The sequence below is a fragment of the Anguilla rostrata genome, chromosome 17 (assembly GCF_018555375.3).
Source record: "Anguilla rostrata isolate EN2019 chromosome 17, ASM1855537v3, whole genome shotgun sequence".
In the NCBI taxonomy this organism is placed as follows: Eukaryota; Metazoa; Chordata; class Actinopteri; order Anguilliformes; family Anguillidae; genus Anguilla; species Anguilla rostrata.
Genome location: NC_057949.1, coordinates 29,515,041 through 29,538,474, shown reverse-complemented (window position 1 = coordinate 29,538,474; position 23,434 = coordinate 29,515,041). Strand labels below are relative to the sequence as shown.

The following is a 23,434-nucleotide window of genomic DNA, read 5'->3' as shown; positions in this document are numbered from 1 at the left end:
AAGTACAATAACCTAAATCTCTCTTGCGTTCCACCAGAGAATGTACTCTTTGGCTACGGTGAAATCAGAGTAAATCTGAGGTGATCGAGAACAGCACGCACTAGAGCAGGGGCTGCCTTTGGCACAGAATACCATGGGCTAGAAAAAGAACAATCGGGGTTCTTGGGGACTCAGAAATTGTATTCTATTCTATTTTAAGGAATATATACAGTATATATATATATATATATGTATAGTTTTGCAATACTGAACAACGAATAAAAAGGAATAAGGAAATTTGTCACTGAATGATTGAGATCCCTGCTCTACTCTACAGGCCTGGTGTTTACCATGTCTTCAGTGAGCTGCATTCTGTGAGGAACCACAGAACATATTTACATGTTGTTATTCATTTTTAGGAAGCATGTTACATATTTAGGGCAGTAAAATAAATTAATAAAAGAAAAGCATTCAGGCAGTATCAAATCAGACGCATTTTTTGCACCTAGGTAACTGTGTCCTTCAGCTTAGGGAGAGAATTCAACTTGGGAAAGTAAAATAGTTATTCGGGCTTCATTAGGATTTGTCCAGTAGGGGGCGATGTAGCTCTTGCTTCTCAGACTTGCCGAATAAGCGTGCAGTAATGGCAAAATCTCTTAATTTCAGCCTGTGAGTTCACCCCCTTATTCCTCTCCTCTGGAGATCCGTCTGAGCCAAAAAGCACCTTTCACCTCTCAGTTTCTCTCATGATTCTTCTTTCCCCTTTTCATTACAATCACCTTTGATTCCACGCCAGGTACTCAATCAGCACCGAAACCCTCTCCTTCCTGTCACCACAGTATGGTGCTGGACCATGTACTGTAATATCATTTTTTAAGAATTGTTATTATAGCTTTCTGAGGATTGGACTGAGTAGATATTTATATATTTGTTTACTAACAGGTCCACTCTTGGTGCTAATGCGGCAAACCCTCCACTTTTAGTCATTATAGATAGATAGATAGACTGCAGTTATATTATTGTAGCCATTGTAGTTATTCAATGACATGATATGATCGGGATAATTAAATAATTAAGAGCAGAAGCTGGCACAAAACCCTGGAACGGATCGGCCCTGGTTGTGGACCGGAGTTAGACTCTCTCTGGCCCTGGAGCAGCAGTGCGGGGCGGGGCTCACCTCTGAACGCCAGTCCTCGGGCCCGGAGGAAGCGCAGACAGCTGCCCTGCTGACGCTGGGGCCTCGAACCCATGACCAGTGGAGCAGGGCATCAGGGGGGGGGGGGGCGGTGCTGAGAACGGAGGTCCGGGCAGCAGAAGCGGGAGACGGGCCCGCTGGATCGGGTGGGGGTGCGGGTGCGGGGGGGGGGTGCAGGGGGCGTGGCGCGGGGGGGAGGGTTCGGGGGGGGGGGGGCAGCCGCGCGCGGGACTCCGCGGCTGATTTACGCGGCTCCAGCCCCTCGCAGACCCAGTCGCCGTGGAGACGGCGGGTCGCTCGTGGTGGCTCGCCGCGCACGGGGTCTTTGTCCCGGCTAACCAGCCGTGTCTGGCGCGCAGCGGGGGGGGCAGCCGCGCAGCGGGGGGGGGGCAGCCGGGCGCAGCGGCAGGGCACGGTTACTCAGGAGACCCTGCCAGGAAAAAAACAAACATCCATCCGTCTTCGGGAGCGACTGAAAAAATAACAAAATAACAGAATGCCATCAGAGGCCTGACTCTCACCCCCAGCTACAGCACGGGGGGAACACTCCACGCTTTCAGTGCTCAACATGGGGCCACACATTTAGAGAGAGAGAGAGACAGAAGCAAAAAGAGACAGAGAGAGTGAGAGAGAGACAGAGACAGAGACAGAGACAGAGACAAAAAGAGAGACAGAGGGACAGAGTCAGAAAGAGAGACAGAGAGAGAGAGACAGAGAGAGTGAGAGGAAGAGAGACAGAGAGAGAGAGAGACAGAGACGGTGAGCACATCCTGGTTGTCGAGGTGGACACAGGCAGACCTGGCTGCCCAGAGAGGGCAGGCTGTGCTCACTCTGCAGTCAGGGAGTGGTGGAGACAAGCAGCAATTCAGCCCAACAATGCGCACAATTCTCCTGACTAAATTACCACAACATTCATAGAAATATGCCCAGAATTTAAACCTCCCCTATTCATTAGCGGAACACAGAACACAGGACCTGAACGAGCGGCTAATTATGTTACAGGTCACCATAAACACAGGGTTTACTTTCGTCAAAAACAGGCCAATTACTGAACATTTGACATGTCCAAATATGAGAAAGAGAGCTGTAAATGTTTCTTAATAAAACCCTGTGAAAGTCTTTGGTTGTTCATGTTTTTTTTTTAATGACCCTTTGTGAGTTTTCAGCCAACTTTGCGTTGATTGTAGAAGAGAGTAAAAGTAACTTTGTAGTGTTTTGTTATTGCGTAATCCTCTTGTATTTTCCCCAACACGCTCAACTAGTTCAGTCGATCCCAGGTTTTCCCATTTGTGGTTATTGGGTGAGTGTTTACCCCCCACCTCTGGGGTGACTGCAGCTCTTACCCCCTGAGTCATGCTCCCGTCTTCTCTCCGCACGTCGCTCTGGATGAGAGCGTCTGCCAAGCCGCAGCAACGGAACACCAAGGACGAACTTCTCTCAGCTCGATCTTCCAACGCGCCGCGCTGCAAAAGATCAAAAGTGTTATTTTTTTTTTGTTATAGCATTCCCTCCCGACCCTGGTGCACCCGCCACCCTGCACCCTTAATTGTACACTTTTAAAAAATGCTTCTGTTAGCAGGACAGCCTGGTTCCGCTCTTGATCTTGGAGAGAGACGCGATGCCAGGAGAGAGTTACCCCCCCCACCCCTACCCCTCCTCTCCCACCATAATTCCTGTCTGGGTTGGGATGTTGGTCTTGATTTCCAGAACGCACTGATTGGCCCTTAATTAGCCGGTGTGTGAGGTCATCTGTGCTTTGATGTGCAGGGATGGGAGAGCCCGATCTGGGGGTTCAGGGAGATGGAGCATTCATCACTCGATAAACAAGAATCCGAACGATCCTGCAGCTCTTGGCTTCTCTTAACCGCACGCTGAACAGTGAACGTTAGACCAGACATTCCACAGGACGGACGGTGGCTACACAAGCACAGCACGGTCCAAGCTATGGCTGAATATGTTATAATTACACTGAATGGAATTTTGAGGGCAGATGACTATCATGGTAGCTGAGGAGCTTTGCTGATCTCCCACTACTAGACAATCTTTGACCGGATATGAGAATAAAAATAATGCATTAACATGCGCAACTTCTTAAAATGAGATTTAAACCTGTTGGTTTGTATGAACCTAAGGGACCGTTTTCTAAACCCTCAGATGTGTGACAACAAAAAGCAAGTAGACCTCTTGGCATTTGTCTTCATTTCTACGGTCATTCCCCTATTCGTAACGATGCTCTTCTTTGGGTGGGAATGATACTAAACTAGATGAAAATTGCTCAGAGGCTTCAGCGGCAGTGTGCAAAATGTCCACTAGGTGTCAGTGTACACTACTGACCCGCAACCTCACAGAGTGCACTGTGCAGCACTCCACAGCATTCTGTGCAGATTACAGAAAGTATAAGAGACCGTTAATGTCAACCTTCCATATCTTTGATGTGCTGTAAACTGAGAAACATTTGGAATTATTAATTTAAAGCTAAATTAATGCAGTATGTGTGTAAATAGGGGTGTGTGTGCAATATAAACCACAAATATGCGTAAAAGCGTCCGTCTATGTGTCTGTATGTTTTTGTCTGTGTGTGTGTGTGCGTTACGTGCACAAGTAATAAAACACATTTATTCTGGAGTGTGTTTAATTTATTGTATTTTGTACAGTGTATTCATATAGGTCTCATTTTCTTTTTCTTGTTCTGTGCAATAAAGAATACCTTAAAAGTAAAAAAAAAAAATGTTTTTGTATAGGTAGGTGTATAAGCATTTATCTGGATCGCTTTCTCCCTGTGTGTGTATGCAAGTTTACATACAAGACACGGTTCATTTTGAAGTACACTGACAAACTAGCTATTCTAGTGTGGAGTTCAACGCGCGCACACATACATGTGTGTGTGTTTATCAGTGTAACAGAGCGCATTAGGAAGCGCCATCATAAAACACTTACTCCAGTGTGGGGTTCAGCGTGGGAGTTCCTCGCCGTCCGACCGTCCGTCCCGCAGAGAGGGAACCCCAAAAACAACACCACAGATGACTGGGGTGCCCTGCTGACCCCCGTTCCCGCAGCGACCTTCAGGAGTGATGGGACCCCCCCGTAGGAGGGGTCGTTACGGGGCCGCACGCCAAACCCCCCCCCCCCCCCAAACACACACCAAACACACGCTGCACCCACCGCCACCTCTCGCATGCCCCCTCCTCCAAACACACACCAAACACACACTGCACCCACCGCCACCTCTCGCATGCCTCCCCCTCCAAATACACACTGCACCCACCGCCACCTCTCGCATGCCCCTCCTCCAAACACACACCAAACACACACTGCACCCACCGCCACCTCTCGCATGCCTCCCCTCCAAACACACACTGCACCCACCGCCACCTCTCGCATGCCTCCCCCTCCAAACACACACTGCACCCACCGCCACCTCTCGCATGCCCCCTCCTCCAAACACACACTGTGTTCTTGGCTAGAAATAGCTGTACAAAATAAGTATTAAGTACCTTACTGAACCTGTGTTTAGCAGTTGTCTATGACCATGAAATGCACTTTTTGTACGTCGCTTTGGATAAAAGCGTTTGCCAAATAAATGTAATGTAATGCAGTCTATTGATACTTTATTACCTGTTTGCAGACCATTATATTATTCCCTATAATCATCCAATCTAATGCGTTTACTTTTTTGGAATATAACTTTTTCATTTGCTGCATACTTTTTTGTATACTATGTTGCAGTTTGGGAACAGGAAGATGCATAGAAAATATGTTCGTCTACCTGTAGGTGTGTGTCTTTGTCATATGGTCTTATATATTTCTACCGGCGGTAATTCAGCTGAAATGATAGAGGTCTTTCCGCGCCGTTGGGGCAGGGTTGACTGGAGATACGAAGAGGCACGGTGAAAACGCATGAACGGCGCATCACAGGGTAGGCGATTGACTAATGGCCTTTGCAGAAGCTCGTGATTGGGAAATGGCTATTCTGCGGACCACTTCCATATTTTGGTATTTTTGGCCACACTGCTACAGTGGGAATTCAGATGGCACGGAAAGTACCTAGATTCCATGTTTTCAATCTTATTAAACATTATAGGTTGCAAAAACTGTTATTCATGGACCGCAACTTGCCGTTTCAGGAAATAAACCAGAAGCCTAGAATTCACTTGGATCTCAGAACTGTGGAACTAATGAATTGGCACGTGAACGCAGAGCAATAAAGATTTGGTGACTTGCGAAAGCTTGCTATACACTTAAGTCATTTAGACAGAAAATTTCAGTATAGTCCATTGCGTTGTGGAACAAGTGAATTTTTGTTTTCCCTGACGACCAACTGACTTCAGCAGATATCGGAATATATTTTCACGCGAGCCTGTACCCAGCGTCTCCTAGGCGCCGCGCAGATTAAAGGAAAGGATCGTAAATTAAGGGCTTTCGTTTTTAATCCTTTTACAAAGACCACGCAGACAGTCTTCGCGCGCCTGAACTGCAGGGACAGACCGTTTCACCGTGACTTGCAGCACATTCTTAATCAGTGTTGTGCGTAATAATGTTGAAAATCATTATACATTTAAGTGACATTTGTATTGTGAAAAGGATATTTCAGGGACAATCTGCCATCTGAGCAAGCATGATACACAAATTCTATACATTAAAACAATGATAACATTTTTATACATGCATGAATTCCAGCTGTAGGCTAGTTCTGCGATCATTTTGTTTCGCCTATTAATCTGTTTACATGTAGGCTGTGCTTCACATGAAATACAAAATCAATAATTAATAATTAATTACCACAATTACTAGCGCTGTTTCTGTCCGGAAAAAAATAGAAAGTAGAAACTGTGGTCCACGTCGCTAAGTGCAAGGCAGGTATGAGATGCACCTGACAGAGCTCTGGATACTAGAGGACAGCGTCTTGCTCCAAGGGACACTACAATAGCCTACACAGTCACCTGCGTCCAGCGGAATAAACAATGCGTTTGCGTCAAAGCGCATCGCAAGCATAAAGTTCAATGTAGATTTCCCCTGAACAAGCTGGTGTCACACACGCGCGTTTCGCTCTAAATTAAAGGGCGTCCGTATACACTGCGCTGCCTTCCAATCCAAAACCTTAAGCGGATAAAAGAAGAAAAAACATCGCCATTTTATAGTGTTTTTATTTGCCTAGCAAAAGGAATATAAAGAATAAATAGCAGTTATTATCAATGTACAAGATTAATCGACCAATTTAAACTCTGCATTTACAATTCTCTTCGCTGCAGAAAAACACAGTAATCTAAGTTTAAAGTCCATAAAACACATTTTCCGAATAATGGAAAAGAGCTTCCTGGTCCTTCAACTGGCGTATATTTATTTCTCATAAAACTGTACACAGTACATAATACAAACACTTAATACTGACCGTCTAACTGGTATACAATTAAATGTCACCATATATACATACAACATACATTCCTACCCTCGGTAGTGCATACAAAAATAATCGTGTTGGCGCTATGATTTTGTGTCGGTAAGACCGGGTTCATTTCAGGTCGAGCAGGCGCATTTGCATTCTGATACGACGGGGTACTGGACCGCTATCCACGTGCATTTCACGGCCGACCGGCGCTGCCGGCACTTCCAGCGCAGTACGGTGAAATGCGTGGACTTGGCCGGTTTACACACCATCCCCTCGGGCACAGAACAGGACCGCTTATTGTAGCAGCTGCTTATTTTCACGTAGCGCGGCCAAAATCTGTTCCCGAGGTCGCTCCACGTGTAAACCACCGGACAAAACGCGTAGGACCACAGCCAAAGCTGAAGCCGCTTTCGAAGCTTTTTGCTGGGCTTGTTCTTCTTTCCGTGCTGAACCTGAACGTCAAAGTCCATGGACTCGATTTCGCTCGGCATGGCTCCCGCAGGCTCTTGCAGACGGGGGTCCAGCGGGACTTCCAAATCATTCAGGCCGTCGTCACCTGTCCGGTTGTTCAGCGGCGGCGATACGGACATGACACTGGAGTCAAAGTTGTTGCCGAGTAAACTCATTAGTTCGGTTTCGTTAAGATCCAACTCATTGGGGTCAAGAACGGGATCCGGGTCTTCTTTGAGTTCTACAATTGGCAAACTGTCACTTGGAATGGGACGAAGCAGAAGAAAGTGTTGGCACATGCCGCCCTCGATTCCGAACCGCAGGGACAGGACCAGCGCGCACATCGTCACGAGAACCCGGGAACGACCCATGCCTTTGCCGTATTACCGAACGGGGCGTGCAATTAAATGATCACACGCCTGAACCAAGCATCTATATCCCAAGGTACTGGGTCGCAGAAAAAAAGCAGCAGTTAGTCCCCGCTGCAGATAGGATGATCCCGGTGCAGCTGCTCTCTCAAGCCCAAGTTGCCTAACAGAACTGTAAAGGTGAACGAGCGGCTTTGATGAACAGTGCCTGGTTCTGTAGCGACGGAGTCCTCAGGATGCAGGACTTAGTCGCACGTTCTGATTTTCATATGCCTAGAGAAGTGCGGAAATGTAAGTTCATGGAAGCGTCATAAAGTCCGGAGAGCCCCTCTCTCTCCAGCACCTTCGCGCGTGACACCAGTAGCAGGTCTACGCCTCTCGATTTTAAAGTCCTGGGTTCTGCGTGTCCGCATGCTTCTCCGTTTCTTCACTAGGGTGCAAGGGTGCAAAAGTGCATAATTACCTGGCCCGTCAGATATATACTGTGATGTAATCCACAGACCCGTTCTCGGTGCGGGTTTGTATGGCACGAGATCCCAGACACCTCCTTTCCACCGCGGGTGGGGGCTCGGGGATACTGGGTGGGGGGTGGGGGTGGGGGCTGTGGGCAAGGGCTGTGGCCGGAAAATTGGATTTTGTTCGCCCTCTATCGGTAGATTAATTCAATTTTGGAGGGCACTGCCTGACTATTGTGGAATACTATCTAATCGCATTCTGAAAATGAAGAAATATAATTTTCTAATTACGCACTTATAAAACCTGAACGGTTATTTAATTTACGCATTTAAATAACCTGATACCTACTGTAAGAACTCAGATCCGTGTTTTGTGGCTTTTATTTATTTATTGGTGGGCCAGGTGGGAGAGATGTACAGCGCCCTTCAAAGGTATGGTTACGGTAGAGTGAAATAATTTATTTCTGCTGTATACTTAAGGCTTTTGGATCTGAGATCAAAAGGCGAATATGAGACAAAAGAACAGTCATCTTTTATTTCGTGGTATTTACATGAATGTTTTACTGTTTTTGCAGAAACGGTTGTTTTGTGTTTGATTTAGTTTTAAGTTCATCTGTTAACTTAAATTGGCGCAGCTGAAATGGAGGGATTCAACACAAACGCAGCTGTTTCTGTAAAACGGTAAAATAGCCTATGTAAATACCATGAAATAAAACCGTATAGTGTCTACTTTTGGCTCATATTCATCCGTCTCGATCTCAAATCCAAATTCCTTAAGACTGTAGCAAAAATAACACATCTCACTCTACCCTAGGCAGACTTCAGTACGGCGCTGTAAATACAATCTTGCCTTCATTTTAATTTAAACATATTTGTAGTTGCACCCCGGGCCACGGTGGGGAAAGGTGAACGAGCACAGAAAGCAGTGACCAATCAGCGTCCTTTAGGTCATAACGGCCGAATACTCCAGGACTGCTGCAGACGGCCGTGAGGACCGTTAGGATGCGCGCTGTGTTTGTTCTGGCGAACTCACTCCCGCTGTTTTATGAGGGACCGTTACTGATGGTAAAAATAGTCACCAGGGAAAAAAACCCGCCGTTCAGAAAGACTCCTGTTTAACGAAAGATTCTTCGCTAACGTAAAGAAAACTCAGTTTCCTTCAGCAGTAACGCAGTAAACCAGCATCTCTGGTATTTGAGTGCTATAGAGGGATGAGGATAAGTGGATAAATCCAGATAGCCTACATTCAAGCATTCAAGCACCCTGTCTGTGGGTCTGTGGACCCTGTCTGCTGTATTTCAGTGAAACGCGTTCTAGAAGGTTCTACTACAACACAGCATCCCACACTTCCTCGTGCAGTCTTAATAGCAGCAAACGCGGCTACCTCTTTTGGTTTTTATGCACAAAAAAATAATTTAACTATCATCTGCCAAGCACAGTAATAGTGGTCGGAGAGGCCGGCTGTTTGGGAGCAGACAGGGACAGCACAGAGGGGGCAGACTGAGCGCTCCCGCTCAAAAATGTGCTGCAAGACGAGGCAATTTACCCCTGGACCCAAAAGTACCTCATCCCGTCCCAAAGCATGTATTTACAGAGGCACACCTATCCGCCCGCTCGTTGCCTAGCAGCAGCAGCAGCTGTTCAGACCCTGCTTTCGCAGGTCTCATTCCAGATCCCATTCTTATCCCGTTTTTATTTTCCACTAACGGCGTGATTCCTGACCGTGTTCTAGAGCCCGTCGCGTCCCAGCAGAAACCCTCCAACAGTGAGGCCGAGAGCCTGCGTGAGCACGTCTGCCTCGCCAGCCCCGCTGCGTGCGTGTAGTCCTGACTGCGCACGATGCGCAGCTGCAGCTGGAGTGACTGCCTGCAGACCAACACCCTCCCTCCCTGGAAGGTGTGGCAGTGGAGAAGCAGAGAAGAGGTGATACTGGAGCCAGTGTGTGTCTGTGAGAGATATGCACTCACACATACACATTCATATATATATACACACGCATGCCTGCGCACACATGCATGCATGGACGCACACACACATTCACATACTCAAACATGCACACGCACACACACACCCGCACATGCAAGCACACATACACACGCAGCTGCACACACACATACACACACCCGCACGTGCGCACACACACACCCACACACACCCGCACGCACACACATACACGCACACCCACACATGCAAGCACGCATACACACGCACCTGCACACACACATACACACACCCGCACGTGCGCACACACACACCCGCACGCACACACATACCGCACACACACACCCGCACGCACACACACACACACACACACACACCGCACACACTCACACACACTCACACACACACACACACACACTCACACACACACACACACACACACACACACGCACACACACACACACTACACTTTTAAAGCCGTTAGTGGCGTCTCCCTATCCCAGCTCACAGACAGCAGACTAATTGCGTTTAATAACAGCCAGCGGCTGCCAGATAAATGAGCCGCTCTGTCAGTCCTGCCAAGAGAGCTGAGCACAAATGTCACAGCACACGCCCCTGCCCCCCCCCCCACACACCCCTGCCCCCACACCCCGCCCCCACCCCCCACCCTAAACCCCACACACCTACCCCCACAGCCCCCTGCCACCCCCGCCTCGTGCCATGTGCCCCCCCCAATGAAAGCCCCCCGCACCTCCTCCCCCAGTAAAAGCCCCTGTTCCATGCCCCCCCAGTAAAAGCCCCCCACCCCCCCTCACCATAACGGCCCAACAGTGGGGGGGGTTCAGTGTTCACCTGGGCTCCCTCTGGTTCATCTGGCATCCTCCTGACACCTGCAGCTGCAGCCTGCAGTGACTGCATGGATGAACTGCAGAGTGACATTGCGCAGCATCTGGATGCATGCGCGTAAGCATGCGGCATGCGTGCATGCAGGCTCCTCACGGGACTCCGTGTTGCCTGGAGAAACGCTGCTGCACGGCAACAGTCCTGCAGCTACGGGCATTCCGAACTGCAGAAAAAGGAAAACAGGGCGATAAGGAAGACTGCTTCCGCGCTGAAAGGTCACATGAAGGCTATATTAAGATTAGTAACTATCATACATAAAGTGTCCCATTCTAACTGTGTAATTTTACCAGAAATTGTGCACGTCCTTAACGCGATTATTTATTGTAAGTTTACTGTTTGTCACCCTTTTCATCAGCGTTTTGCTTTCTGCTACTCGCCTCCAAATACAAAAAGACATAAAATCTGGAAAAAAAAAAAAACCATGAAAAAGCTGGCCAAAGTAGAAACTTTCTCACTGTAACTTACTGAAGGCACAACAGCAGTGCTAAATGCAGTTTAAACTGTGAGGCAAAAGCCCAGATGGTCTGAGCAGCCTGTTCTTGTCATTTCTTGTGGCTTTCTAGCCAATTACTGCATCTCGTAGCTATTCAGATAATTCACAGTAAAGCACTCATTTTGTAGAACAGATTAGTATTTGTCAAAACAAGCCAACCTATTATGAGGTGGGTCTAAATACCTGACAGTAATTTTCTGTGTAGCCAGCCAGGTAACTCTTTGTTGCTACAGCGGTGTGCATTATAAGATATGTGTTAAAACATGCAAAAAGAAATGCTCTGACAAGGACAATAACCGTTGGCAAATTCACCCCCTCCAGGTATAAATTACACTGCAACTGTGTATGCCTGTACAGGTAACACTGAATTGAGTGTTTGTGTGGTTCAGACTACCCAAAAGTACAAGTGCATGTTCAATGTCTGTGGCATACATGGGTGATGACTTTAGCAAAATATCAGTATCAACTCAAAACATTTTGGTAGTTTCAGTAAAGAAGGCTCTGCTGGGCACTGTTTGAACATGAGAGTGTTTTAATCTCCCTTTCTGTTTCTCTTTTATACTGGTTTATGGAGTACTGTACCTGAGACAGCTGGGAATTAATGTCCATGTTTTTTTTTTTTTTTTAAATCAAGTTCCCACTGACATTCCAGAGAAACCAAAGATTCTGCTTACAAAACATAATTTTAAAAAATGCTCTTGAAAAGAAAACTGCAGTCTGCAACTGCCATGAAATGTCATTTTAAATATGTTATTGTAGGATATCATGGTTTTGCCTTGAGGTGTCTGCGTGTGGTTGAATCGGTATTCAAGACCACGTGTGTGTGTGCGTGTGTGTGTGTGTGCATGTTTGAGAGTGGATACAAACATACAGTAGGAATGTGTGTACATTCCCTAATTATATTAAATCTGAACCTGCTCAAGCTTTTACACAGAGACCCTGAGATAACGGCGCTGAGCTGACGTGTGGAGTCTGTGGGGGACGCGAACCCTCACCCTGCAGCAGCCGACACACACAGACGCACACAGACGCACGCAGACGCACGCAGAGGCACGCAGAGGCACGCAGACACACACAGACGCACACAGATGCACACAGATGCACACACACACACACACAGACGCACACACACAGACACACACACGCACACACAGACGCGCAGCACACACACACGCACACGCACACGCAGACACACACAGACGCACACAGAATGCCACACACACACACACACAGACGCGCACACACACACACAGACGCACACACAGACGCACACACGCACACACACACAGACGCACACACACACACACACAGACGCACAGACACACACAGACACACAGACACACTGACGCACACACACACACACACAGATGCACACACGCACACACAGACGCACAGACACACACGCACACACAGACGCACAGACACACAGACGCACACACACGCACACACGCACACACACACACACACAGACCGGCCTATGGGGCCCTGCCTACGCTCGCGGGGCCACTTAATGCCGGTAAAACCCAAACGAATCACCGACACGCCACTATGGCGACAAAAGCACGCAGAAGCAACATTTTATTCCCCTGTGAAACTGCTCCTGATTATAACAGCTATTACAGAAGGGGCTGAACAAGCTGAAAAGTGTATTTTAAAAAAGTGTCTTTGTGGGATATTCCAAATCCAGACTTTTTTTTTTTTATAGACATGGACTGTCATCCACGAGGGGAACTTTCAAAAGGAGACACCCCCCCCACCCACACACGTGCCCAGGGCCGCAGAGAGGGAGGGACTACTGGGACACCGTGTCCCGGGCAGAGACTGTAAAAAATAGGTCCCGGGCCCAGGGGGTGTAACAATTCTTAATTTGTGACGTGCCTATTTATGATGACACTGTCAAGCTTCAATCCTTGAGTAAAAACTTATTACTGAGCTTATTTAACAAATATTTAATGGTCACGACAAAACAGTGGCACAATATAATCAGGAAGAGACAGAACTAAGAGAATATCCTGGCTCATTTTTACGGCATTTTAAAATACAGTAAAAATAGTTAAAATTCCGCGGGCAAACGCTGGGCAGGATGACCTCATCGCTAGCTCTGTAATGAAAGCAGCGCATTGACGCGCGCAGGCCTGGCGCTGCCGAGTCTGAGGGGGAGCTCGGATTCCTGCTCGCAGTGAGAGACACACAGGAATCCCGCGGTGACGGCCAGGAGCAGCGGTGGCGAGCAGGAGCAGCGGTGGCGAGCAGGAGCAGCGGTGGCGAGCAGGCAGCGGCAGGGGCGAGCAGCGGTGGGAGCAGGCAGCGGGCGAGCAGAGCAGCGGTGGCGAGCAGGGCGAGCAGCGGTGGCGAGCAGGGCGAGCAGCGGTGGCGAGCAGGGAGCAGCGGTGGCGAGCAGGAGCAGCGGTGGCGAGCAGGAGCAGCGGTGGCGAGCAGGAGCAGCGGTGGCGAGCAGGGGCGAGCAGCGGTGGCGAGCAGGAGCAGCGGTGGCGAGCAGGGGCGAGCAGCGGTGGCGAGCAGGGGAGCAGGCAGCGGTGGCGAGCAGGAGCGCGGTGCGAGCAGGAGCAGCGGTGGCAGCAGGACAGGGTAGGGAGCAGCGGTGGCGAGCAGGGGACAGCGCGTCCGTGCCCGTCCGCGAGGTAAACACGAGGAGCGCGGGGAGGAATTTGGCTCTTTGGCCCGAGCTGGAGGTGACACTGGGAGGGGGGCGGGGAGGGGAGGGGGCGGTTAGCGTTACGTAGCCTACAGCCACACTGCCATACAGAACTCCTTTGAGTTCTGTTTATTTTCTCAAAGTCGAAAAAGAAAACAAATCCATGGAAACCCGACGGCGAGCCAGATGATGTCATGGAGGCAGCCGCGCACTCGCTAGCTCTGGTCAGATAAGGAATTGTTTCACGGCTCACCCGTGTGTGGTGACACGTCTCAGTAGCCTTTTGGTTAATCCACATCAAAATTTGTCCACATGATTTGGATATTTGACTGCATAACTGTGTGTTTTAAAAAAAATTATGGTTGGTATGTGTCCTCTCTTACAAACCGCACAAACATACTTTGGCACGTATGGACACTGACTGTGGAAAAGGTGCAATGTTCTGTCGGACAGAAATACCATCGGCACCAATATGGCAGATTCTACAGAGGACTCCTGTCAGTCCAACACAGGAAACCAACAGCACAGGTCCACTGGCCACAGGGGCAGGTGCGTCCCAAAATTCACCAGCCAAGTGAATTGTACCAGACAACTAGATGCTGCTGTTCATTTGCCACCCTGGCCTTGTCCCTGCATTAAGCAGATTACAGTTTCTGTCTGCCGTGTCCGTATCCAGGGTCTTGTAGCTTTCGTACCAAACCCCTGGATATGGACACAGGTAGCTTACACCTGTGGCGTTCACTACACCTGCACAACAATCTCAGGTTGAATTCTCTGAGCGTGGGGATGAAAAGTTTTTTTTTTTGCAGACAAACCCCAGCAAATACTGTGCCCCACACTCACTAAACCCAGACACAAATGCTCATCCACATCCTCGAGTTCCTTAAACTTATTCATCCATGCTAAACAGGGTTTGGTGGCCCTTAACTATGGTTTGGTGGCCCTTAACTAAGGTTTGGTGGCCCTAAACACAGTTTGGTGACCCTACACAGAGTTTTGGGGGCGACATAGCTCAGGAGGTAAGAGCGATTGCCTGGCAGTCGGAGGGTTGCCGGTTCAAACCCCACCCTGGGCGTGTCGAAGTGTCTTTGAGCAAGACACCTAACCCCTAACTGCTCTGGCGAGTGAGAGGCATCAATTGTAAAGCGCTTTGGATAAAAGCGCTATATAAATGCAGTCCATTTACCATTTACCATTACTTAAGGAACGTTGTTGTGGCTCCAAAATAAAAATGTAAACTTGAATAGTGAGGCCCACGGGTGGCTGTGGCGCTAAATGACTGCATACGGTGTTCCTGCCGGCAGTCGGCTCTGGCTGCCGGTGGGCCGTCAGAGACGCTGCTGTTCTATGACCGCTCTTACCGGAGGCACCCTCGGCCTCCCGGGTGGAAAATGGCTGACGGGGAGCGAGACAGAGAAGCACGGGGATGCTGTCCTCCGCTCAGTGCAGTGATCCTTGCGGGGAGAATAAGTGAGTGGCCTGTTGATTTATTGGAGAACAATACGGACTGCGAGTGCAGGCTACTTTCTGACAGATTGTTAAGGGGGTGTTAGGTCAATCTCCAGAGAACCAAAAATGCTGCATCACCTGTGGGAGAATTCCGGAACAAACCGCGGCGACTCGCCCCAGCCGCTGTTTGCGCGCCAGCATTCTCGGCGGCCGCCCACTGGCCGCCCGCTGGCTGTGTTTGGGCGGCGATGCCCGCGAGTCTGCACAAACACCGGCTCCACGGCTCCACCGCAGAGATGCAAATATTCCACTGACACGTCCGTCTTAAATCTGACAGCAGAGAAACACAAAGAATGCGAAGAATGTCTACATCACTGCGTGCGATTTCCGCGCCGCGGGGTAATTAGATTTTCACTCAGCGTACAAAATAATAATAACAATAATAATAGAACCAACACGATTATCGTCATTTTACTTGTCAAACTAAAATGCAGGCCTAAGTACCAATTTTAACATCTACCATCAGATAAACAAATAGCCTACGTTTTATGAGTTTGTAAAAAAAGAATGCCGCGATAGGCTATAGCTATAGTTTGCAGACATGCCTTTTCGAAAACATTTTTTCTCTTCTCTTTTTTTTTTACCTTTCGTATGTGTTTTCTTAGCTTGGGTGTATATGCTCCAGTCGGGGCGAGGCGTGTCTTTAAGTTGGACCCGTAATTCACACGAACTTTTTTTCTCATTCTGAATGAGGCGTTGTTTGCCGAGTGAATAATGGACAAAAGTCAAACATTATCTTTAACAGCTACGCTTGTCCAAAATATAAAAATACAACACATTCTCCTGAAGGGGATTTTTACGTTGGTGAATGAGGTCGCTTTGGGGCAATACTCTGTCCTTTAGTGTTTGTGAAAGAGACCGAATTTATTACCGAACAGCAGGCGCAAAATATTGTCCCTGAGAAATGCTCGGCCCTGCGGCGTCCCATTTCATAACGAACATGTAAACAATCCAGTCATAGGCAAGCAAGGTCCCTAAAAACAGATAAAAAGTTAAATTTTTTTGAAAGGAGACAAGTCAAGTAAAAAAACACTTTAACGGCTTTAAAATTCTTTAACACAGTTTAAGTGCAAATATTGGGTAGGGTGCCTTGTTTCCTTGATTGACATGCTTATGCGGTACCTCCTGAAACAAATAATGTTTCATACAGGCTAATGCATGGAACTGCAATACTCCTAAATCACGTTTTTTTAGCCGTGACATAAGCTTCACGACTAAAGACTGATAAATTCCTAATATTACAAAAAATCAAGTTCATGTAGGCTGCTTATTTAAACGAGGTGATATAGACTATTTGTGGTAGTAACCCAACACAGTGAATTCAGACAACTGCTATCATTCAAATACTAATTCAGCCATAAACGCTGAAAGCCCATACAGGCCATGCATATACTGAAACAAATCAAATCATACATAGCCTATACGAAATCGCGTTTGTTGGAACTTGGCCGTTTCTTTTTTCAGTTGTGAACCTTTGATAGAAAAACAAACAATTTCTCATCTTATTTGCCACGTCACCACCCAACCTCCCCCCTGAACGTTTGTGTTCCCTGCAACCGACAGGAGAGCATTAACAGTCTGCTCGTCCTCCGCGAGACAGGAGGAAGCGCGCGTGCTTCCTCCCTCCCTAACCCGATTGGCCACAGCTGAGCGAGGAGCATCCATTAGCGGCTCTGTATCACAGCCAAGCCTATCGTATCTCAGCTTCAGCACCCTGCGCGTGCACTCTCACTCGCAGAGGAAACAGACTACCGGGGAGTGTTTCACAAAGCAGGATTACCCAGTTAGCTGGATAACTGCGCCGAGCACAACACGGAAAAGCTCTTCTTACTTACAGTCCATGTTCCCGATCTGAGAGGGTTCCGGGTTTTGCACAGCGCAGTTATCCAGCTAACTCAGTAAGCCTGCTTTGTGAAATTGGGCCCTCTTCTCTGGTGGTTTACCCACATATTTACACGGGGCCCCACCACCCCAGAAAATCCAATGTTTTAATATTTTTTGAGGGTCCCTGTCAGGCAGGACCCTTGGAATTGACCGAACTTCCCCCACCCCCCCTCCCCCTTATGGCACCGATCCAGTCACACATAGATACACACGTACACCCAAACATGAGCACACTCTCTCTCACACACACACAAACACATAAACACACACGTACACCCAAGCACGCACACATTCTCTCTCACACACAAACACATAAACACACACGTACACCCAAACACGTGCACACTCTCTCTCTCACACTCACACACACCAAACACAAACTCTCTCTCTCTCTCTCTCACATACACACACACACATGCACGCACACACACACTTCTGCATCCCTAAATCTCTAAATATAGTCTGATTACATAATAATAAAGTGGCCTGACCATAAAATTGGCACAAAGCATCACAGTGAATAAGGGACCCATGCAGCTCGCTAACGTGCTGCTGGAATTAGCCTGTCTCCTGCAGTTAAGCGTCTGCAGCAGGATCACTTACTGACACAAGACAAGCTGTACTGTGGAGTATCAGATGGAAAACCCAAATACCCACACGCAGGGACAGCAGACTGAAGGATAATGACGGGAAAGTATGATGCAATCGTCTGCACCCCGAAGTCTGAAGCCTGAGTTTACTCTGCATCAAGTTTCCTCTCCCCTGTGCCACTCGGTGGAGGATTTATAGCAAATTAATTTAATTTAATGAAATATGGGTTAAATATGACAGCCTGAGTGTAGCAGCCAGCCCTGTAATGACAGCCCCAATAGTTCTCTGCAGTTAAGAGAGCTTTTCTAACACACTGGCTGCTCTGAAGGAGAGGTGTGAAAAACAGGAACTCTAAGTGGCCGTGTCCTACTCAGTCAGAATCCACACACGTCTGCTCTTCCAGGGTTTGACCACTAGAGGGCGCACATAAATCAGTTGAGGAGATGAAACGCAGGGCACAGTAAATCTAAGAACAGTGAAGGTGTCGCGTTTCACTGTTTGTCACGCGTTTGGTGCCACGGTCTACAGGATAATCTCCTCTGTTAATAAAAATCTGGTTTAAAGGCGCGGAGCTCAAGGTTATGCGGGTCAGCCAGTATGGTATACCTCACCTGGGGTCCTCAGTCTCATCCAGAAAGGGCTGGTGTGGGTGCAGGCTTCTGTTTCAGCCTGACAGAGAGAGAGAGCAGGACACCCCTAACCTCTGGGACAGGAGCACAATAAATAACACTAAGACATGAGTTCCGCACCATCTCTGCCCACACCAGACTCCACGTACTGTTTCCACGGCTACAGCAGACGTCTTTGGATCGACAGCAATTATTTGATATCTAATCTGATAGCTATTATTTGAATGTGCTCAAATAGTAATATATTACATTTTAACAATATATGACTTTTAAAAAAGTAAAACAGTAATATTAAATGGAGTAAGTCCATCATTTTGCACATCCACCCCCCAACCCTCCCACAGCACGATTTTCAGCAATGTCAAAAGGAACTCAATCTACCATTAACAGCAATGGCCACCAGAGGGCGCACCTAGCTCACTAGTGTGCGCCACTGAAGTACAGACAATCACAGCCCATTCCCATGAAATCCCTAATTAATGCTAATATGTAACCAAGGTAACTAATCCATTTAATATGATCATTAACAATTTGCATTTTCCAAATTTGCATAGCAGACAAACAGCTACAGTAAATGTAAACATAATAAATGTAAATGTTTAGGGGGTCTGTGTATATCAGGATGTGCTTTATATCAACTAGAGAGATGAGCGAAAGCTCCAATTACACTCAGTGATGTATACCCGTTTGATTAAAAACAATGTTTGTTTTTCCCACCCCGCTTCTGGAATGTTCCTGTAAGGTTAGGGGTCCTAATTCTGGAATGTTCCTGTAAGGTTAGGGGTCCTAATTCTGGAATGTTCCTGTGAGGTTAGGGGTCCTAAGCCAGTACGCCACACAGGCGATGGGCGGACGGCACGCACCCCGAGGCCCGGTTGCCATGGAGAGCAACCTGAGCAGCTGTCTGGAGTATGAGAGACAGCAAAACCCTCACAGAGGCTGGGAAAGCAGGTGATCGATGGCAAGGCCGTAAAGGAGGTTCAGCCGCAGGAACATTCACTCCTGATTACGCCTGAGATTCCAACACTGTCTCTGTTCAGAACAATATGCAGACTGCGTTCCATTACATGACATCACAGGCATTCAGCAGACGCTCCTTTCCACAGCGACTCACACAACCTTTTAGCATTTTCTACACTGCATCCATTTATACAGCTGGATATACACTGGAGCATTGCAGGTTAAGCACCTTGCTCAAGGGTACAACAGTGTCTTACCTGGGAATCGAACCTACGACCTTCGGGTTACAAGCCCTGTTCCACACACTAAGCCCTGTTCCACACACTAAGCCCAGTTCCACACACTAAGCCCCGTTCCACACACTAAGCCCCGTTCCACACACTAAGCCCAGTTCCACACACTAAGCCCAGTTCCACACACTAAGCCCAGTTCCACACACTAAGCCCCGTTCCACACACTAAGCCCAGTTCCACACACTAAGCCATTTCCTCCACAAGTCCATTCTCACAAGCCCCGTTCCACACACTAAGCCCAGTTCCACACACTAAGTCCAGTTCCAGTCCCTAAGCAGGTGAATGGAGAGTACACAGGTCAATGAGAGGAGGAGACAGAGACAGAAAACAAGCTGGAGAAAGGGGGAAGGAAAGGTAGAGAAATGGAGGTGTAGAGAGAGGGGGAGACAGAAACAGATTGAAGAAGACAGAGGATGACAGCCGGACCAGCAGTTTTTGGTCACAGCCACAGGAGAAAGGGCATGACCCCTTTCTAAGGATGCTTACCTCATTTCCTCTATTCAGTGTGACCTCACTTCCTGGCCCTGAGTGATTAAATAAAAGAGTTCTAGGGAAGAGGAAGAAGAAAGAAGCACAAAAAGAGAAAACACATTTTCTTTCCCCCTTTCTTAAACATATTGTGGTGGTACACCATACTCCGGACCAAATTCAGAGGTGGAAAATCCAGGTTCAGAAAGCAAAAGTCCTCCCCAGTATTTTGTTCCAGTCACCAGAATTTGCTAACTAGCACTACTCTTCAGCCAGGGGGTAGAACTAATTAATGAAATCAGCTGGCTGAGTTAATGGGTTGAAGAAACACATGGCAGGACTTTCTGACTCCTGGACTTTCCACCTCTGTGGGAATGAGTGTGTCAGATCTGACCGACAAAAGCAGCTTCTCAAGCTTCAGGCACAAAAGCCTTTCGTTTCCAAACGCTGCAATCAGCACATCAGAGGAAGAACAACACTCACTCCGAGCACATCTGGACTCGGGTTCTGGAGAAGGACAGCGCTTTCTAAACACAGGCACAAGGTCTTTCGCAACACACGTTTGTTTTAGTTTTTTTTTTTTTGTTTTTGGAAGAAGACCCCTGGCTGTGGGCATGATTGCGTCTCCTCTGCACAAACACAGGACGTGACAGACCCCGCGGCCGGCCCGAGGAAGGCTCTGTGCTCAGCGTGTCTGGAAAGCGTTAGACGGGACAGGAACAGCCGAACACGGAAACACACACGATTGCATTTCGACATCGCCGCCCTGTCAGCAGAATCACGCTCAGCACGATAACTGACTGAATCATGACCTCTGAAACATGACCGCTGCAGTAGAAGGGTTGTGGGAACGAGCTGTGTGGTGGGTGTGGTCAGGCAGCAGGCGTGGCTACTGAAACCCCGCCCACTTCTCTGGTGTGGAATGTGACACTCGCAATACAATCGTCAGTCAGCTGTCACTCAACTCTGTAGACTCCAAGGTCAGAGGGTCAGAGGGTCCGCAGGCCGACTGCATCATGAGTTCCGCCACTGCAAAGCAAAATATAGCTTCTCCCACAATCTTCTGCAAACTGCCATGATATCCCGCCATTTTGAGGAAGTCTGGAGCGGTGCACTGTTAGGCTGGATCCGGATCTCCTTGCTCTCCTCCCTCCGGTGAGCTTTACTTTACTGAAGACGAAACTCCATCATCTCTTCTTCACGGAGCACAGCAAGAGGATTCCCGAAAACGGAACTGAACCGCTTTATCACCCTTGTGGTGCATTGGGGATTCCAGCTGGAAGTTGTGGTTAATCACCCCCCCCCTTCATAAATCGGAACCGAAACGCTACCGGTTGAGGCCGCCATATTTCATGATTACTTTTGCAATCATTTCAAAATGGAGTGTTTGCCGATATCTAGATAGTTAAACAATTTCAAATGCACAGCTGGCTCGGGTAACAGTCTGTGTGTTCTGTGTGGGAGAAAAATTACGTAAATATAACCACATTAATAAGTTAAGAGAGGCTGGTAAGAGGGTGATGCAGTGGCGTCACACCCAGTGTGGTGATGGGTGCGTGGTGCTTGATGTTGACGGGGGGGGTGGGGCGGGTGCTGGCGGGGTGTGGGTGCAAGGAATTGCGTGTTATGCACTCAAACGACAAAGCGCTCCTCGTCACATTAATACTGCTAATTAAATCAACCGGCAGTAAACTGGCTGCATCGGAAACATTAGCAGTTTCTACTCGTCGCTGCACAAAACACTGCACAAAATAATTTATTGCCAGTCATTTCGGTGTCACCCGGTGCGGTCCGCACCCCCCCAGTGACGCCTCTGGGGTGATGTATGTATTTAAATTCCTTAAAAAAGTTAATAGAGTCATTCCACAGTAATTATTAGCAATCCTGTTTCGATTACTGACATTCAGTTCATTAGTGAGCTGCTGTCCTTCGCCTGTGCCTGCAGAGGATGATGGGAGTGTGAGGAACTATGGCTCAGGAGACCATTTTTAAATGTTCGGGGGTCAGTAACAAAAAACCCCAAAATAAGAGTGGCTTTTCCGCATTGTCCCACATTGTTGAGAAAAACCTACAGATGAATACATTTTTTGCAAGGTTAATATTTTTTAATGAGGTTTGTAATCATTCATTTTTCCATTTGTAGAACAGAAATGACATTTTCCCACATGAATTGCAGCACCAGAAAAAGACAGACATGTAGAATTTGTCATTTGTAACAATATAGCATTAGAACTGGAATAAATCCAGGGGCAAAATTGTGCCAGTGTTATTCATTTAATACATTCCAGAAGAAAGCATAACAGTAAGATCCCACCCCTTATTAAAAACAGCAAGGTAAAAACTAGAGTTACCGAGCCAGAGGAAGACGTGTAACACACAAACCCCACATGCTACGGTTCTTTACAAATAACACAGTAGAACGCTTAATCACCAAGGAAGAACATCCTGGCGGATTAACAAGTACAGCAGACAGGACACATGTTGGGTCATGTGATTTACTGATTGGTGGAGGATCTAGCATGCAGTGCTGAGGCAGCGTTTCCACTGGACCGCTACCTCTTACAAATCAAGTCTGATTTTCCTCTCATTCAAGTATTGCACTGATCACTGATGCAACACAATCATGCTCTACTGTGGAAAGCAGATGGTTCTGATTGGCTGGAACAGGTCGATGAGCTGTCAATCACAGACTTATTTCAACCAATAAAAAGACACTGCTCCTCATTGCAAAGTATCATGACTGTGTAATGCCTTATGACTTACTGTTTAAATCAGTCAGTCATTGATTGTTCTAGCTCCGGACATTTTGGGGTTGATAACTCTGGACAATTCGGGGTTGCTGGCTCCGGATGTTTTGGGGTTGACAAATCTGGATGATTTAGGGTTCATAGCTCCAGATGTTTTGGGGTTGATAATTTGGGGTTGGCGTTCACAAAGCATCTCATTTCTGTGACGAGTGGAATCAGCAACCTGGTCTCCCCCACGACCAGGGAGCCCCAGACGTGAAGCACCTCTGGATGTGACCAGGTCAATTATTTGAAATGAAGGCACATCTTTTCATTTCTCTTTTTTCAATCTGTCCCTTTCCCTCACCTCCCATTACCTCTGATCGTGAGAGAAATAGATTAAAACAAAGATGACATATTAGTTAACGATACTTCAGTTGAAAAGACTAGACTGTTCTAAAGCTCCTCACCCAGCCGAGGAGCAAAGCAAAGCTACAGATCACCAAACCCACCAGCACTGAGGAATCCACCTCAACACTGTCCCACCG

General features: G+C 47.7%; 2 protein-coding genes and 1 long non-coding RNA gene across 10 annotated transcripts in view; all 3 read right to left on the bottom strand.

Moving 5' to 3' along the window:
* Window positions 1-6,307: 6,307 nt before the first annotated feature.
* LOC135243956 (noggin-3-like) lies at window positions 6,308-9,138 on the bottom strand. The gene has a single exon (XM_064316107.1). The coding sequence runs from the start codon at window positions 7,379-7,381 to the stop codon at window positions 6,689-6,691; it is 693 nt and encodes a 230-aa protein (XP_064172177.1). The 5' UTR covers window positions 7,382-9,138; the 3' UTR covers window positions 6,308-6,688.
* A 4,625-nt stretch (window positions 9,139-13,763) lies between these two features.
* LOC135243691 (uncharacterized) lies at window positions 13,764-17,275 on the bottom strand. Its single transcript, XR_010326753.1, has 3 exons — window positions 15,920-17,275; window positions 15,414-15,605; window positions 13,764-13,869 (listed from the first exon to the last, which is right to left on the bottom strand). It is a non-coding gene; the product is annotated as an uncharacterized LOC135243691 (long non-coding RNA).
* A 4,968-nt stretch (window positions 17,276-22,243) lies between these two features.
* Window positions 22,244-23,434, bottom strand: part of pctp (phosphatidylcholine transfer protein) — a 32,187-nt gene continuing 30,996 nt past the window's right edge. For all 8 annotated transcript variants that reach the window (XM_064316481.1, XM_064316482.1, XM_064316485.1 and 5 more), the window contains one exon: window positions 22,244-23,434. This exon is cut by the window's right edge and continues 230 nt beyond it. The gene's annotated coding sequence lies outside the window, so the exon portion shown is untranslated.